Below are 18,371 nucleotides of genomic sequence, written 5' to 3'. Positions count from 1 at the left end.
GTGTTTTCTCAGACAGTTTTATTCTACTTACCCTTGCAGAAAACACTGCAATGTTCCCAGACTGTACAACTGGCAGTGCAGTGAGGAGGAATTTATTTGCATTTCCTCATCAGGACAAGTTCACTCCTGCTGTACATCAAATATTTATAGCCTTTAGGAAGCCAGACCCTTCTATCTCAGATTTACACACATCAGTCTAAAGCATTCAGTAAGGAAGTGTGTTAAGTATGATCACTCCTACTGACATTTGACAACAAGCAGATCTGTGGATCTTACCTATATGGGATCCTATATTTTTGGTGCTACACTACTGAGAAGCAGTGGTATCCTCAAATGATGTATTTGAGGATGTCTACATACATGCAGTGAGATTTGCAGTCCCCTCCTGACACTGTCTGCATTTTCTAAACCAAGAGATAACCTCACAGAACCATAATCATAGGATGATAGAATGACTTAGATTGGAGGGAACCTTAATTACCTCCCTGCTGTGGGCAGGGCTGCCACCCAGAAGATCAGGAGCTGGGGAGCACAGGGAAGGAGTATTTCTGAAAATCCAGTCCAGCTTGGAAAAGCCTTCACCTACTAAGCAGCACATTTCATTATCAATTGCAGCTTCCTTGTTGCCAGCATCCATCTGTCTCTTCTCTATCAAGCTCTCTCATCATAGTGTGTGCTAACAGACAGAACGGAGGGCAGGAATTGCATTCCAGCTCTTTGATCCCATGTTTGAGTATCAGAGCAACACAGGTGCAGGGGAAAGGCTCACATCAGCTCTCCAGCTCGCAACTCGACTCTCAGTTCTTCTGCAAGGAGAAGGCGACACCAACCATTATTCTCACAGTTTTATTTGTAAAGGACATAGCATGAAAAGCTGTATTTCAATGTACTTCAAAACCTGAAAAACCCATGTCAGTTTGTGATATGTATGTTAAAGTGCTTGATAGAACAATACTTCTACTAATGTTGTCTTGAAAATAATCCAGTTCTTATTCAGTTAGTAATAATGTAAAGACAAAATATACTTAATGGAGACACCAAAGGGTCATCTGAAGCCATACAGGGCACATCTGTACATTTCAAGTGTAACACACAATATTTCCCCGTAAGATGCACACCTTCATTTGATTGAAAGAAGGAATTTTCTCAAATATGCCTTTGCACAACTATTCTAAAAAGACAGCTTTGAACAATGATTCCTAATTACACATGCCAACTCAGAATAAACATGAGCAGTTTTGTCACTAGACAGTAGAATCGCATTCGCTTCAGAGAATTATAAATACAGGTTTTGTACACAGTGAGGTGTTGGATTCTCTGACTTCCCAGTCACCATGCCGGATGTGAGGATAATAACAGGACTATGCAAACTCAGACATCTGCAAACAGGTATTGGGTAGGAATTGTTTTTTAAAAGCAGATACCACGGAGCTTTGGTCTTCTCCCAGATTCCCTTTCTCAACCAATGAAGGTGCTTTAACACTGAAGTAAGAACTGCGTTAGCTTAGAAGGATCCTGATAGGTTTCTTGCTCTAGCAGGCAGAACGATTTCTGTAAACCTTAAAGAGAAAACCTCACAGTTTCCAGCAAAGGTAGTCTACAAAAAAAAAAAAAAAATCATACATGAAAGAATAAAAAGTCCCTACAAAGAATAGTAATCCCAAGGTTGTCAAATGTCCCATCTGAGAAGCAGGGACACTCTGCTGCACCCCAGATCTTAGGGTGCTTTATTGCCTACGAAGAACTATTAGACAGACATCATTTTTATCATATTATTAATCTGATGTGAAACTTGACATAAAACAAGTCAACGCTCGCTAAAAAAGAAGATGTGAAACTGTGTTCGATAAGTGCTAAAGGTTCCTTAATGTAGTTTGAAATAGGGAAAGTCCCAGTTTTGAATATTCAAATGTCTCAGGTTTTGACTCATTTTAACTTAAGAAATACTTCATCTTACTGCCCTTTTTGGAGTGTACATTCACCCATCCCTGACCTTTAGAGGTGCCTGTGTTTCTACTTTATCCTGCTCGCACATAACCCACGTCATGTTGGGTGAATGTCATGACTGCTTAAGTCATAAATAAATACTAATCTGAGAGCCACACAGCAATACACTTTTTAGAAGTATCCAGCTAGAAAATGCAGATGCTGCTGCAAAGAAATCCAAGGACTAAAGAAGTTGTTATTTCAGTTAAATGAAAGCCACTTAGGCTGGGCTGCACATGAAAAAGTCATATATAGCAGTCATTAGACATAAAATGCCTGAGTTGTATGAGAAACCAAAACATTGCCTAAGCAGTCATTACTAAATAATTCTGCCACGCAGCTTCTGGTGCTAAATGTATCATTTACTGGTAGAGGAACACATTTTCAATTGCTGCTATAGAGCTGTCACAAATTTTCTGTGAACTTTAAGCAGACTTGTCTGGCCGCTCAGAAAACCCTCACACCCTGAATTTCACCCTCCTGGAAATGTAAGAGAGATGTCACAGAGCCGTGGGCTCTGGCTGCCAACACACACCACCACTCACAGCCCTAACATTAGTTGCTCACCACCCACAGTGGTGACACAGCAGCGCTGCCTACAGTGTCTGTGATGAGTTCAGTTAGTTTAAGAAAGTACAAGCACAGGAGGAAGGAACAGTAATTAAAAGCTGGAACTCCCGTTACAGTCAGTGACTTCCTGACCTTCTACTTTCTTAAAAACCAAAACCAAAACCAACCAAAACCATTCTGTAACGTAAAACTCTCCCTTCTATTGAAATGGAGACACATGAAGAGTTTCCTTCTGGCCAGGAACGTGACGCAAACCTTCAAACCAGAATGCGTGCTGATCTAAGAACTGGACAGTCGAAGGACCACAGGAAAGGGAAGCAGCTTGAACAAGAAGTAGGTGAGGGAGCAGACCCTAGTTTTCATCTTCATTCCCTTTCCTTAGCTCTCTGCCCTTGCTCCACCATATGTGCACCATGCTGAGATGTGATGCTGCCCATCATTCCAAAGCCCCTCCTAATGCTGCCAGAGAACAAAGTGCCAGACTGTTACAGTACCACTCAGGGCTTCCCCAAGCCTCAGCTTCTGGCTCCAGCTGTGAGACATCCAGGAAATCCTCTCACAAAACACCAAGATCAAAGGGAATAAACAAGTTACAGCAGACATTTATATTTAAACTAACCTGCACAACTGGAACTAGATGAAGTTAACGGTACCCTCAGACCCTCACAACTCCCAAACTACAAACAAGGAAATACACTCTGTATTTGCTGCATGGCATCTGATAATTTTAAATGCAATTTGTTGCTAAATTTTTAGCTTTGCAGACTTCAGTTGCTCCTCGTTCCTCTTCAAGATCATAGCTACACAAACATACTGTATTACTAACACATTAACTGGAAAGAATGTAGGAGATCCTCAAAACACCAGCTTTTTTCTCCTTTCACATCATTCCCTTTTTTTTTTGTACCTGGATAATTAAACAAACAAAACCACCAAAATAATCAAAGGTCCTGTAGTTCTAGGAACACTCATCCTGTGGGATAAAGGAAGACTAGTAACCTGTCAGCATTTCAAGACCAGCTCAGTATCACAGCAACATTGGTGTCTGCAGCAATGATTCTCTCAAGTACAGCAAGAATTTGGTAGGAGCCAAATTCCTATAGATGAGAGGGGGAAAGAAGAAAAGCCATCCACAACACAAGCTGGCTGGGGGTAGTGGGGAACTACCAGAACATATAGAGAGACAAGGAACACAGCAAGCAAGCCAGCAAGCCATCGTTTCCCATCTCCAGTACCACTTCCTCAGGTCTCAGGCTCCAAGGCTCAGCATCTCTCATCTCCAGTGTTTAAGCATTTCAAGCTCATGTGTCCTCTTCTGGAGGTCAACAGAAGTGACACCAAAGACCTTTACAGAAAAAAAAAAAAGACAATTCACAACTTTGTGCACTGAAAGGGCTGGTTCTCTGAACAAATAAAAAATAAAGGGAGACCATGTACAGCAGGATAAACAACATACACTAACATTTCCAAGAGTGAGACAATCACAATGGCTACATAAGGATATTTGCTGTATTCATTTGCAATATCTGAAAAAAGCCCTGCTGAGTTTGCGCTGTATTTACACGTTGATTGGCTTCTTCCTTGCAAGCAAGTAGCAGCATCCCTTCCCACCGCAGTCCTTCCCTCCCTAGCCCCTCCCCTGGGTTTAAGCTACTCACAGTCAGAACAAGAACATTCAGTCTAAGAAAACTTTCTTAGAGTAATATAATTTCTTAAAGAAGATAGCGTATTTACACACATCTAAACACATGAAAATACTCTATTTTATACTAAATTTCTGTTTCAAATAAACTACAATACTGCTTCTTAGCTTTCTGCAGCCTTTGAGGACAGTCCCGATGGAGCACAAACTGGGCTTCCTGCTCCCACGGGAGCCAGCAGTGGTGCCTTGCAGCGATGCGCTGCCGTCGCGTTCAAGTCCTGACAGGTCTCCCAGTTGTGGTTTGCTTGCTTGGGAAAGGAATAATGAAGTTCTCAGCAAAGCCATGCTAAACATCCACTCCTTTAATGAGCGATCCCTCTAGGACGATGTTGAAGTCTTGCAATGTCTGTAGGACTCGGATAAGGGAGTTGACAGTCATGCGGTCCCGTAGCAGGGCGTTCTCCTCATACATCCTTGTAATGAGTGGGCATTCTGCCAGTAAGGGGATCCACTGGGGCAGCAAGTGGTCCCTGCCAAGGGAGAAAAGGAGTGACTGCAGCACGATATACAACACATCTCAAACTGACGTGCTTCTCCAAGAACAGAGCCTACAACACTCAGTCTCTGTCTGAGGGCAGAGCACACTGTTTGGACATAAAAGCTTCCTGCGTAATCATAACCCACAGTTTTGTTAATAGAATAGAAGTAATTGTCTGTAATGTAGGAATGAAAGTGGAAAGATACAAGCAAAACCGGACAATTGACTATGAAAGAATTCAGCAATATTTTCTGATCAGGAACAGGATAAGCAAAACCTGGGAAAAGAACCAACTTTTTGGTGATGCTTTTTCAGCTGTTTTTCAGAGTATCCAAGTACTTATTTCTGGATATACCAGCTCCCCAGTAACATACAACTGAGTCTCTCTCCTCCCCACAAGCGCAAAACAGGAAGCATCCTATGTGGGAGGAAAGATAAACCTAGAATAGTTTGTCAAAATTAGAACAGACATCCCATTTTCATAGGCAGTGATTCAGTGAAGATTTAGAAATGCACCAATTCTTGTAAAGAAACTCAGCATTCCCAAAATCTGCACTTCACCAAAAGTACAGCTTCAAGACAGATTTCATGCATATGACAGGTATATTAAAAGCTAAAAATATTCTTAGACGTTTAGACAGTAGCTATGTATTGTTACTGCTTCTTTGCCACGATTTTTTGTCTACTATTACAGCTGCCTAAAAATAGGTACTGGTAATAGAAGGTACAAAATCTCTTAAAATGGAAAAATAGAGGTGGTAATAACAGTAAAATGTCTAGCACAAGAGAACATGCATAACGAAGAGCAGTTAGGTACCTTGTCCCCAGGCAAACCAGAATTTGGAATTTGCCATCCTTTCCAATGTTCCTTGGAGCTGTATTGATGGCATTCACATAATGGCAGAAAGTTTTGCATGATGATCTCTGAAGCAAAAGGGCCTCCTCGTTGTCTCCAATCTGGTCACTGCTTTCAAAATAGGCAACGGCTTTCTCTGTGGTAGGGAAAAAAATCAGAACCCAGTGAGAAGTGCTGAAGTACTTCAGTACAACCAAGATTTACCCTAGCCTAAACCAAGGGAGCCCTTGAACAACCTGCCAAGAGCGACTGCACGGTTTATGTATAGATTCCTCGCCCTGAAAACAGTAGGTGGGTGGTGATCTCCACCTCTACTGCGTGGCTGTGGTCAGCAGATACACTGACGTACGGCACGTGTAACATCAAGGAGCCGCACCAGTGTCTATCAATGGTTTCATTTGATAGCATCAGCTTTGATTTTTCACTTTCTCTGAGTAAGCGCTTACCCTCAGGCTAAGAATCTCAACCTGTCAGCATATTTTAAGAATATAGGCATGACTTAAATTACTGTAACACAGGCCTACAGATAGATATCACCAGATGATCAGTACAGCGGTTAGCTCTCAGTTAGAAATATAAACTTTTCACTCTCTGAGCTGTCCCAACCCTTCTTCCAATATCAATTGCTGTTCTACTCCAACCTCCAACTCACTCCAGCCCAATTTCTTTTCTTGGAAAAATCAGGGAAACAGTTGTTTGAACGTTCATCTATGAATATGTGACTAGAACCTGAAGTGCTCTTAAATTTCTGCAGAGATTCACACTCTTTATGTAAAGTTCTGTATTTCTCATCTTCCACTCTGTTTCTCATTCCTTTCAAACAATCTGGATTTTGCTAGGCAGGAATAAACGGCATCAGAATCCCAAAGTCTGTACATAAGTAGCCATTTTGCCCTAATCTCCTTCTACCTCCAAATCACACACCAGCTTACCTATGAAATCCCAGATGAAGACATTTTTATGAAAAATGCGAGCTGATTTGAATCCGTGGTGGAAGACCTGCTCCAGTGCTGCAACCAAGCCATTCTCCCCACACAACAGAATGGTAAGGCTCCCTCTCTGTGGGAAAGGGAGAGTCTGTGAGAACACCTTGTCCTGTTCATATGCCAACAGGCTTAAAATCTAAAGGTTAACAATCTCTACTAGTCAATTTATAACTATATTGACAACCTGCTGTATACAAAATACAGGTAATGACAAGAAGTACCTCTTTCTCTGGCTTGTGAAAATGTTTCACAATATTGTTCACAGCTTCTCCAATTCCCTCTTGGATCTGTCCTGCGTTTGGCTCTGTGAAACCATGGAAAAGACACCAGATGAAGATATCAGCTTTAAAACATTTATCAAATTCTCATGATGATACAGCTTGAACTACAGGAATTATTCTGTATCTTCAACAGTAAAGAGCTCAGGTAGTCATTTGTCTTGAGTAAACTCAAGTCATAATTATAAGCAACTAAGGAGCAATCCTGGAATAGTAAAATAAATTGCCATACTTAAAAATGCACAACCCGAGGGTCTGGCTTAATAAATATTTTATTTGAGCTAATCACATCTTGTTCATCACAGACTGCAGCAATCCTGTGATGAAGAGACATGGGCTGGAAGGTTGTGGCAAGTCGTTTGACTCGCTTCTATGCAACTCATGCCAGAAAACCCTGCACCTATGAATTCCTGATTTGAATCCACGATGAGCCACAAAAAGTAATTGCTTTAGATATGTGACTAGTCATTGTACCAGTTGAGGAGGTAGAGGCAAGAGGATACTCCTTGCCAATACTTCCAAGAGAAAGTAATCTTCAGTGTTAAAATGTATGCCCTATTCCTGCTCTGAATTGTTATACTGTGTGTTTCTGCAAAACTCTATGCTTCTACCTGCTACCATTTCATCTTCTTCTGCAAGTACCTCCAAAAAGTTATCTAGTCACTCACACACACAGAATTATAGAAGTTGAAAGGGATTTGGAGTTCATCTAGTCCAACTCCCGCTAAAGCAGGTCCTGTAGAATAGGCTGCACAGGAACATGCAAGCAAACAACCTGCAGTGATATGAGCACTTGGTATGAAAAGCAAACCTGATGTCAAGACTGACACCAATTTGTACTGCATCCAAACTAGAACAAACAGAAGTGTCTCTAAGTTTCAGAAAGTGTATACAGTTCGCAGAAGATGGATTATTGTGGAGAGAGTTAACATGCAATTTTTATTTTCCCAGATCTATCAGCATCACAAAGGAAAGCCATTGAGTGATGAAGGGTGATGGAGGCCCAGGTGGTGCCTAAATACATGCATTTGAGCACCGGCAGAGACCAGCGTGGACTTGTGCCTAGATTCTAATCAAGAACATCTGTGAGATCAGACCACCAAACGGGGACTTAGTTGGGTTGTGCTGTGGGACTGCTAGCAGTAGATCTTAGTGCCCATTTGTACAGTCAATAAGTATACAAATGTTAGGCTTAGTAAGATTATCACGGTGGAAAGATAATCAAAATAAATGAAAGCTCATCAGTGTTGTAGGCTCACAGTAAACTCCACAAGGAGCAATCTCCAGAGAAATATCCTTTCTCAGTGGCAGCCAGCCCTTAAATGGGATGTAGGAGAGGTGGAACCAGGCTCCACCCTTTCCTGGTAACACAGGTGAATTGCACCTGTGCTTCCGCAGCTGACTCATTGCTTGTGTCAGGTGGTCAATCAGAGGTACAGGCCATGGTCAACAGTTCCCATACAGCATCATCAGCATTTCCCTGGTCCTGCCTGGCTCAGACAACTGAGGCATGTAGAGTGCACTTGCAGCAGTGGATGTGAGTGGGTTGGGAACACAGCCTCCAGGTGGCTGGCAGGGAGCAAGGGCTGGGAGGATTTGCTGCTGTGGGATTTGGGCATTGCTGCTGCCCACCTTAGGGACAGCACTGATGATGTCACCTACATGACCCATTTCCACTAGCCTTCTTATGGCTGTGCCTTCCAATAGGTAAAAAAGGAGCTGAGCTGTGCCATATGCAGGCCAAAATAATGAGTGAGATCAGATGATGATTACCTTGTCTGCAGAATACTCAGGTAACAGCCTGCAGGATGAGCAGGGGCCTGCAGAACTGGTGCTCATCGCTCCAGAGCACAACTTCCCACCTAAGGTCTGGGCTGCCTTTTTCTGAGAACACCCAGAAGACCCTGACCTTCTGCTCCAGTGGCTCCAAGAAGAGATCATAAGGATCTTGGTGAGTGGTGGGAGGTACTTGAGGGAACAGTGCACCGTTGACGACTTCCTGTGTATGTTAGGGCTCAACTAGGCAGCCTTACTGTGGGGGCTGCAGCTGTTCATCAAAGAGCTGACAGTGCCCTTTGTGAGGGGGCTCATCACTGCCATCACAGCCCTGTATGGCCTCAAAGCTCTGCCAGCAGCAGGACCACCAGGACACCCATGCTGCAGAAGGACAGCCAGCCCCATTGCCTCTCATCAGAGCCTCTTGGGCTGCTCTGCCAGCCCTGCATGCCCCAGTGCTGAGTAACTCCCCAGTGTCCTCAGTGGGGGTCCCAGACTTTAATCGTTTCAATGATTATTCTGTGACTTCTTTCCAGATTTTCATGTCCTACAATTGTTACTCTGGAAGCATGGAATAATTCAGTATTATTTTGCCTGCTCTAGCTGTGGTGCCCCTATCCATTGCAGCAGAATTGGACTAGATGGCCTTCAGAGGTACCTTCCAACTCTAAGGATTCTAAGATTACATGATTTCAGTATGTGATGACCTTTACAGTCTCTGGTAGGTCTGAAAAAGTATCTCCTGTAGCTCAAAACAAAAACAAATTATTGGGCATTAGTGTCCCCAGACCTAAGTAAACACTCTGCAAGGAGCTCTAATGCCCACTCCTTCATGCATGTGAAGAGCTGCAGTGATGATTTTTAGTTAATTTACTCTTGGAAGCTGTTTCCTCGCTTGACCTTTCAGCAATGATTTCATCTAATTTTACCAGAGCTGAACAAATTTATGTGTATGATCCACAGTGTGTACTGTGCTCACCTGTATGCTGTAGTGAAGAATGCCTCACACAGTCCTCGCAGTCCTGTACCCTGTGTTATAGCTGGCTGCCACTATTCTCAAAACCTAATGTGAGGAACATGAAGCTGATGTCCCCACACTCTCTCTGGAGATGGATCCTCTAGAGGGCAGATCACAGCACCTACATCACTCTGAATTGACCCCCAGAGGTGCCTGTCTCCTTGCTGACTGAAGAGAGAGAACCAGGAAGAAAAGCAGCACCAGCTACTGCAGATTCTGCTGCTTCCTATTCCCCCATCCCATATCTCCATGCTCCAAGGGCAGAGGTACGTTCTCTCTCAACTGTCAGAAGAGGAGAATGAAAGAGGCAATGTTCACCTCCACAAAGCAAGCTGTGGGCACAGAAATAGGAAAAACAGAAGCTCGTGGCTGTTCCTCTCCACCAAGCCTCACCCCAGCAAAAGCTGTCCTGCTCATAGCTGTCCTGCCACTGCCCCCTTCTCTACAGTCCTGGGAGGAAGGACTGGACTTACTGGTGTTCTTTCCTGTGAGAGAAGTGATGCTTAGCCGACGAGCTGTGGTAGGAGACTTCTGCTGGGGTGGAGTACGGCACTGCTTTCCCAGCTCTTCATCAGATGTGGAGGACACCAGCTCTCCAATAAGGATTCGCTCCAAGCTGCCGTCGTCAACGCCCTTTCCCAACCATCGCCCGCAGGGAAACCTGCCGAGTACCCAGCAGAAACACGGGTCAGCCACATGGGTAGGTAGCCTTATCTCAAAGCCAGAGGGACAGCTAGCACCCACCAACACTGCTAGGAGGCAGGAAAGAGCTCTTCACAAACCAGAGCTCAGCAGGCAGTATTCTACTGCACCGCAACTGAAAAAACCAAACCAGAGAACTACATTTGCCTTCATTCTTAAAGAAGGGGAAACATGCAAAGCTAGCATGAAAGCACTGGAAAACATGAAGTGCTATACACTTATTTAATGGGACACGTAGCTCTCTGCTGGGTTATTTTTCAGTTGCAGCCACACAGCAGTTCCAGTGAAGTCTACGCACACATCCATGCTACCACTGCTTGTAATTGTGTCCTCCCTCTTTCCCCCATACTCTGCCCCAACTCTAAGCACTTGAGCTCACCCTTCTGAGGGATAATTTTCCAAGTTCAATTTAGTCTAATTTCTTTAATTTAGAAAAAGAACTGTCTGTTTATCCAGACGTTTTGTAAAAACAATGGTGAGTTAGGAGATAATGTAATGTATTTGAATGATTTAAAAACAACAAAACAAAACAAAAAACCCCAGCCCTGAAAGCCCAAAGATTTGCCCTAAACTATCATTCCAGCACTTGGGGTGTAAAGAGTTTATTTGTGCAGAATGTTACCATCCTACATTAAATCAAGAGATTTAATTATTAGATGTAAACATATGAATCACTCCAAAAGCATCCATACCATCTCTCCTATCTCAGAGAGATGTAAGGAAAATCCTGCACTCAAGCCTCATTTAATATTTATCAGATTATTTGGCTCCAACTAGAGCTTCTGAAATGAGAGCCGGGGGTGGGGAGACCAACCCAGCTCTATCAGGTACTTAAATCAGCCCATGCTGCTCCACCATAGTTTTGCCTAACTGAAAAGATGAATGTTTTCTTGCTTTTTCTAGACTGATCAGTAGGAATTTCAGACAAAGAAAATTAGAACTTGTTGCTTACTTGTATGTGTGTCCTGTTATTTCGTTTCTGACCATGACACAATCAACCAGCCACTTGGCCAGCAGCCCTGAGTTGTCATGACCAATCTGAACAGTTGTCAGCTTTCCTAAATTCTGGCACTGAAATAAATAACAGTTTTTACTTCATTAAAAAGACAACAACAACAACAAAACAGACCCCCCCCCACCACATGCACACATATGGTCCCAAATGTATGCTTTTCTTCAATTTCCATTGATTTATACAGCAAGCATTTTCAACCAAACAGGCAGAACATTTTGAAAAGCAGCATAATCTGTTTTATTGTAAGACAGGAGAAAATAAATACTGTGAAATAAGAACTGTTAAAAGGTTATGAAGAGACTACATTTTTTGCTGTGAGAACTCTGAGTAATTCTGAGAAGTGTTAATTGCAAACATCTGAGCTAAATTGATACAAATGTGTGCTTTTGTGGAAGAAATAGACCTTCAGAAGAAACAGCCTTTCAAAGCTGCATTTCGAGCATACTGACCTTTGCTTAAAGGAATCACCCCACACTCTGACACAGTCTCTAAATCCTGCCTTATTTTCAAAAATCAGCTTGCTCATTTTTGAGCAAGATGAAAATCATTCTCATGAGGCAGAATGAGGAAAAAAGGACTGTGAATTCCAGTGCAGTATGTAATTGTAGGTGGGGCTGGCTGCAGAGTCTATTAACGTTACCTAAACACTTCCCTTACAAGACATTGGTTTTTGTTGTTACTGCCAAACACACAGCCTGGGCTGATGTTTTCCATAGTGTGTGGCTACCCAAGTTGCTATTTCTTACAAAAACTTCAGCCAAAAGAGTATTCTGGAAGAGTATTAGTATAGCCTGTCATTCTGCTTGTTAGAAATGTGGAGAACTTTACAACAAAATATTACTGTTTCAATAAGTCAGGCACTGTACCAGGAAAATAATTGTGTTAAAATTCACTTTTTATTTGAATAAGAGTTCTTTGTTTGCATGTTTTTGTTTTTTTACTACTCTTGCTTAAGATCAGTCTGCACATGCTCAAAGGATGCAACTTTAGCAGATTTTCCTACATAATCACTGCTTACTGGATATGGTACAGCCTGGAGCCACAGGTGCCTTGACTGAGCTTTTCCTGCAGCCAGCAGCTGCTTTGGGGTGGCACCAAGCCAACCTATACTACATGGTGGGTAAGAAGGCAGAGGGAAGCACAGGCAAGTCAAATGCAAAGAAGTAAACACATTAAGCACTGAGAAAAGAGCCCAGGGAGAATGGCAGCTCTACAGTTTGGTTGTGGTAGTACCTGGAGCTGGGAAATTGAAGAGCACAGGGATCAGACTGCCTGGTTGGAAGGGATGTAGCATTGTTAGACAAAGAGTTGCAGCAGAAGGAGTGGAAATTTGGGAGCAGAGGCTGGAAGGGATCACGGTGGTGTTAAGTAGGAAGGCAGACTGAAAGAAGGAAAAGAAACTGGAAGGGAAATGAGAAATTGTAAGTGAGCCAGGAAAAGGAAAATTTGGATACCTGGCAAAACTTGGAAGGGAATGAGATATGGCAACAAAGTGACAGGGTGAGGAGCAGAGCTCTGGGCTGGGACAGCAGCAGCAGCACAGCATGTGATTAAAAGGTAGTATGTGCTGGGGGGGAACTTTCACTGAGCACAGTGTGGGTGAGGAGCACACTATGCTCCCAGTTTTGAGCTTCCAGCTACCTTGAGAACCTGGACAGAATCTGAAATGTTCTGTTCTCAAGACAATAAATCCTCAGCAAGCTGCTAATGTTTGTGTGGAAGCATGTTAAAAGCAAAACGGAAAGAGAGTGCACTCACCTCAAATGTCATTTCTAGGAGGTTTTTAGGAATCTGCATGACGCCCGTGTCTCCTAGCTCTCCCGAAACACAAATCCACGGGTTGGACGTGGTTATTGCATTGCTCAGTTTTTTGATGGGGATTATCACTGCCCTGTAAGGGATCACTGCGAACAGAGAGGAAGGAAACATCAGCGTTGGCTTTTACTCCCCCTGTGGTAAATGCGACCCACGGAGCAAAGCATGCCCTTCCCTCGAAGGTCAGCTCCCGCCTCACGGCCCAGCAGTGCCGGGGCCGGCTGGTGCCGCGCGGGGGCGCTGCAGGGCCGCGCTGAGCCGCCAGCCTGAGGCGGGTGTGAGGACTCGCATCCAATGTCTGCTCTCGTTCTTAGAGGAAAGGAAGGGAGGGGGAATCTTCCAGGCGTTTAAGGAGAGAGGGAGAGAACACAAAGCCTCGCGTCTCTTCCTCCGAGACCTCTGTGTCTCTGTCAGCCTGCGGAGAGTGCTGGGTGTGCTTTTAGGAAATGGCAGAGAGAAGCATTAGGATGTAGAGGGCTTGCCGGGGGAGGCAAGATTAAAGAGACTACACAATGCAGAGAAGAAGACCAGGTGCTGCAGCACAATTTGCTGATTACCCTCTTTTGTGAGGATGCTCTTATCCTGCACACTCCCACACAGCCTTGCTCTCCAGCTGGTTTCCCAGAGCAACACCCAGCACCTATGAGCTGGCAGCAACAGCCAAGGACTCCAGATAAGGGCTCAGTCCCTCACACAGTGGCAACAGCAATGCAGTCACAGAACGGTTTGGGTTGGAAGTGACCTCAAAGCCCACCCAGCCCCAACCCCCTGCCATGGGCAGGGCTGCCACCCAGCAGCTTAGGCTGCCCAGGGCCCCATCCAGACTGGCCCTAAATACCTCCAGAGATGGGGCACCACAGCTTCTCTGGGCAGCTGTGCCAGGGCCTCACTGCCCTCTGGATAAAGAATTTCTTCCTGACATCTAACCTGAATCTCCCTTCTTAATTTAAAACCGTTCCCCCCTTGTCCTACCACTATCAGACTGTGTAACAAGTCAGTCTCCTCCTGCTTACAAACTCCCTTCAAATATTGGAAGGCTGCAATAAGGTCTTCTCTCACAAATCCCAACAGTGAGAAATTTTTATTCAGGGGTAAAAGAATTGATTCTCCAACTCACCAATTGTGGTGAAGACGCTTGTGAAGCAGAAGTAATCCACAGCATTGAGTGAGAGAAGGTGATACAGAAACTGCTCCCGTTCTTCCTCGCAGCGTAGGAAAGCATAACGCTTGTAAAGTTTCCTGGTAAAAAAAAAATGCATTGCTATCTTGTTGAAAAAGTACCAAAGGAAGAGTTGATCTACACAGCAGGTGTGAAAAGTGAGATTCCCCAGTTCATGCAAGTTGCCAGAAAACCAGAGATCACTTACCCTCTGTGCTACATGTGTTTTCAGCCCACTCTGAGCTCCCGTGGAGCTGTAGCAGGGCTACAGAGCTCATCTCATTGAAGGGTCAGTTTTGGTTTTGCTGCAAAGTGCAGATGTAAACTAGTGCTGCCCACAACCTGAGCCTACACACAGCAGCCCCATTTAAGGCTCTTTCAGCTTTCCCACGATTATCTTCCATGGGATGTATCTTCACAGAACTGAATAGCCATGCCTAATAACTTAATCTTCCTTCTGCTTCATACTCCAACAGATGAAACCAAACAGAAAGCACCAGACCATCTTGAACCAAGCAGCAACCTTGCTGCCACCCTCCTAGGTCTGTAAATTCAGCGCACAACGCTGGTTGCCCAGAGCAGTGCAAAAGCCTGCCAGTAATTAACCTGGTCCAGCTTAAGTGTGGCATGCAGCTCATCTTTAGCTGTTCACTCATTGGCAGATTGCAGTATTTGTTAGCTTCCAGCATAATTAAGCATGCAGCTCATCAGAGCACCAGTTCTGCTAAGAACTGCATGCAGTAGTTTGGACATTTTCCTTACATAAGTATTTTTTTTTTTTTTTTAATAGATTGCTTTGAGAAAACAAAGTCAGGGAGCAGGCAGTGCCTGAGCTTGCAAAAGGAGACTGAGCTGGGAGTGCTGTTTGGCTGGGAGGGCTGGCCTCCAGCCCAGTCCTGCTGCAGCTGGGATGTGTGCCTGCTGGAGTCATAACATAGCACCACTGTAAAAAAAAGGCTTCAGCTTCACTTGCACAAAATTGTGTGACTGTAAGGCTGTGAAGTGGCTTGGTTCAATGCACCGATCCTAAATCGAACCTCTTTTTCCTGAACATTAGTTTACTATGCAGAGAAGTGGACTCCTGTCCTGCTGGATGGGCAGAACCTCCTCCACATCCCTTCAGTCCCTTCTGTCTGGAAACCAGCAAATCCAGACAAGGTACCAGGCTGTGCACTGAGCCTGCATGGTCCCTCAGCTCACTAGTGAGGAAGATGTGGAAAGAAAGTTGGGAGAATAAGAGCCAACTTACTTGGCAAGTGGCTGGTTGGAAAGCAGCTGCTTCAGATGCTGAGACAAAAGCTTCTTCTCCAGAGAAAGCCTTATCCAGGCTCGGGCTCGCCCCACATCAGTCTTTATCTCACTCATGTTCTGAACATGTCTGAAATGGGTGGGAAAATAAATAATAATGAATAATATAGTAATAATAATAATAATAACAATAATAATAGGTGAATCATAAAAACCCTACATGTTTCAAGTAGTAGCATCCAGTGTGATGCAGCAGCTGGGCTGGAAAATGTTTCTTGATTTAAATACTGCAGGACAAACAGAACCAAATCCCATCCAATCCCTGCATGTGACAAGGACAGCAGAAGGTTGTGCAGTATAAAAACCTGTATGAAAATCATTTATAGAGGAGTGGTCCTGCAGAGCCCTGCACCATGCAGCATGGCACCGAGACCCCCAGCAGACCCTGGCTGGCCTGGGAACAACAGCAGGACCTCCTGCACACAGCAAGTTCATTGCTAGTGCCCTGCATCAGCTGCTCTGTGTCCCAACTTAGCCAAGTGAGCAGGGGTAGAGCTGCACATCCCTGCACTGCCTGGTGTAGATGTCTCTGCAGACGCTGCTCCCTGTTTAAAAAGGAAAGAAAAATCCAACTCAACACAAACAACTGTCATCCACCTCTGAGACCCATTTATGCTACAGTAGGTACTGACACAAACGGGTATGTTGTCTGTGGGGGCAGAGAGACAATAATATCTTAGAGATCTTCCAAACCACAGCCTAGTCTGAAGGCTCTAACAAGCCAAATGGGAAATCCAAGGAAAAAGAGGATTATTAGAGAAAACCAGTGACAGGCAGAATCACCTTTTCAGGGACATACAAGGCCCTCATGTTGTAATCTGCATGCCACATGCTTGGTTTATAGGAAAGTAGAACTTTGCCACTGGGTTTTTTTTTTCTAAAAATTTGCCTTTCTTTCTTTAAACTTCCCATATTTCAGGTTGGAGAATGCCAGAAACTCCGATTTGAGAACACAGGGAGATTTAGAAGAGGAAGAGAACTGTCATGGCAGACTGAAGCTGCTTCCAAAAACCCCCCGCTTAGTTAAATAAATAGCAAGAAAAATGAGTAACAGTTCCCAACAGGGGAAAGAAAGGGTTGCAATTTCTTAATTTACACACAGCTTGCATGTTAAGTGCGATTCAGCCCTCCCAACCTTTGTGCCACGCTCCATGCACCATCAGCTGAATCTCTGTTGCCATCATCCTTTATTGCCCCCCATGCATTGCTGAGTGTTAGGAAATGTGGCAATATTTACTCCAAAGAAAATCTAACAAAGTCATGATGTGACTGATGCTTTCAGTGTTGACTAGTCTAGTCTCACTGTCTTGTGTTTTTTTTCCCATCTGTTTTATCTCTGCTTTATATTTAGACCCTGCATTATTGGAGAAAACCACTCCCTTGTTTATAGAGCTTCTAATGTGACAGGAATAGGGCTTTAGGAGCAAATCTGCAATGTACAACTTAGTGCTGTCCATAAATGCGTGTTTGCTCTGAACAAGTGAGGTGGATACCAGACATAGCTCAGCAGTGCCTGGTGCTGTTCCCTGCTAGGCTAACCTACCTGAATTCTCAAAACTGATCAGCAGATCAGCACTGGCAATCCCTGTGGAAGTGTCTGCATCATGCTGCTCTGTGCTCTATGCACACTTCAGTAATATGTGGTTGATAGGAGAAATGGGAGCTCGCCAGTGGTAAAACCTAGCTTAGTTAGAAGGGCACAGTATGCTCACATACAAGTCCTTGCCCTTTGTAAGCAAGCTCATGAGCCTCACTCTTTCAGCAGTGATGCCTCATAGCTGAATCACTGCAGAGATCCTTGCTCCTGGCTTTGGAAAGCCCTCTGTGACACAGCCTCTTCTTGGCTCGGAGCAGGGCAGCCAGTGTTAGAGCTGGCAGCCCAGACAGCTGGGAACATCAGAGACAGGACGTGCACTCCACTCAGCTACACAGCACTGAGATGCTCTCTTCAGACATTTCTTGTCTTCTGAGATGGGAAGATCAAAGTGCAGACCATCTCCCCCTCCCCCCCCCCCCGCTTTTGCTTGGCTTAAATTACATCTAATATGAAATGCTAATTTATTTTACTTTGAGTAGATTCAAATACAGATGGACTCAACTCTATTCCATGCATGCTCTATGCCTCTTCAGTACTTGTTTCTGGTTGAGACCAGATTGGCATAAACTGTGCATTTGGGAAAAAATGCAGGTCGGCAGAAACATTAAAAAAGATTCAGTGATCAGTCTTGGTGTCAGCAGAAGCAGAGTGTAACAGAACAGAACATTCAGGAGCTCAGATTTATTTCATTCTCACTGGTGAGAGTCAGAACAGCTCTATTTTTATCAGTGACCTCAGTGTAAGCCCTGTATGCTCACCACTGCACAAACTCTTCTTGTCAGAGAACTGAACAGCAATTTCAGTGCAACTCCTCAGGTTGAAACTTGCTTTTTAATCCCATTAGCAACAAAGAGAAATCTCTTTTCCCTGCCAAATGTAAGCCTGGGGTACAGTGAGACAAACTCTCTGCAAGTAGCTGTGCTGCCAGAAAAGGTTACAGCTGCTCAGTATCACCATGCCACTGAGGATGGCACGATGCTCCCGATCCTGTTGCAGTCAGAAGTGAGCTGTATTAGCTGGTGCCACAAAGGTCTTTGACAGTGCAGGCTGTTGTGGTTGCAGCAGGTCACACAGCATCTCTGTGTGTGCAGTGCATCCTTGGCTGGATACTCCTCAAGGAGGGGA

General features: G+C 44.2%; 1 protein-coding gene across 3 annotated transcripts in view; it reads right to left on the bottom strand.

Annotated features, from left to right (window-relative positions):
- Positions 1-832: 832 nt before the first annotated feature.
- Positions 833-18,371, bottom strand: part of DENND5B (DENN domain containing 5B) — a 113,239-nt gene continuing 95,700 nt past the window's right edge. For all 3 annotated transcript variants that reach the window (XM_090144802.1, XM_090144788.1, XM_031589833.2), the window contains 9 exons: positions 15,591-15,719; positions 14,300-14,421; positions 13,126-13,271; positions 11,305-11,423; positions 10,124-10,311; positions 6,800-6,882; positions 6,525-6,651; positions 5,554-5,728; positions 833-4,728 (listed from right to left, as the gene is read on the bottom strand). In XM_090144802.1, the coding sequence (XP_090000928.1) occupies positions 4,545-4,728; positions 5,554-5,728; positions 6,525-6,651; positions 6,800-6,882; positions 10,124-10,311; positions 11,305-11,423; positions 13,126-13,271; positions 14,300-14,421; positions 15,591-15,719 (1,273 nt within the window). In that variant the 3' untranslated portion in view covers positions 833-4,544. The remainder of the gene's footprint in view (positions 4,729-5,553; positions 5,729-6,524; positions 6,652-6,799; positions 6,883-10,123; positions 10,312-11,304; positions 11,424-13,125; positions 13,272-14,299; positions 14,422-15,590; positions 15,720-18,371) is intronic.

This window comes from Phasianus colchicus, chromosome 1, assembly GCF_987193195.1.
Source record: "Phasianus colchicus chromosome 1, bPhaCol1.hap1.1, whole genome shotgun sequence".
NCBI classification, from domain to species: Eukaryota; Metazoa; Chordata; class Aves; order Galliformes; family Phasianidae; genus Phasianus; species Phasianus colchicus.
This window is presented reverse-complemented; position numbering and strand designations above follow the sequence as displayed.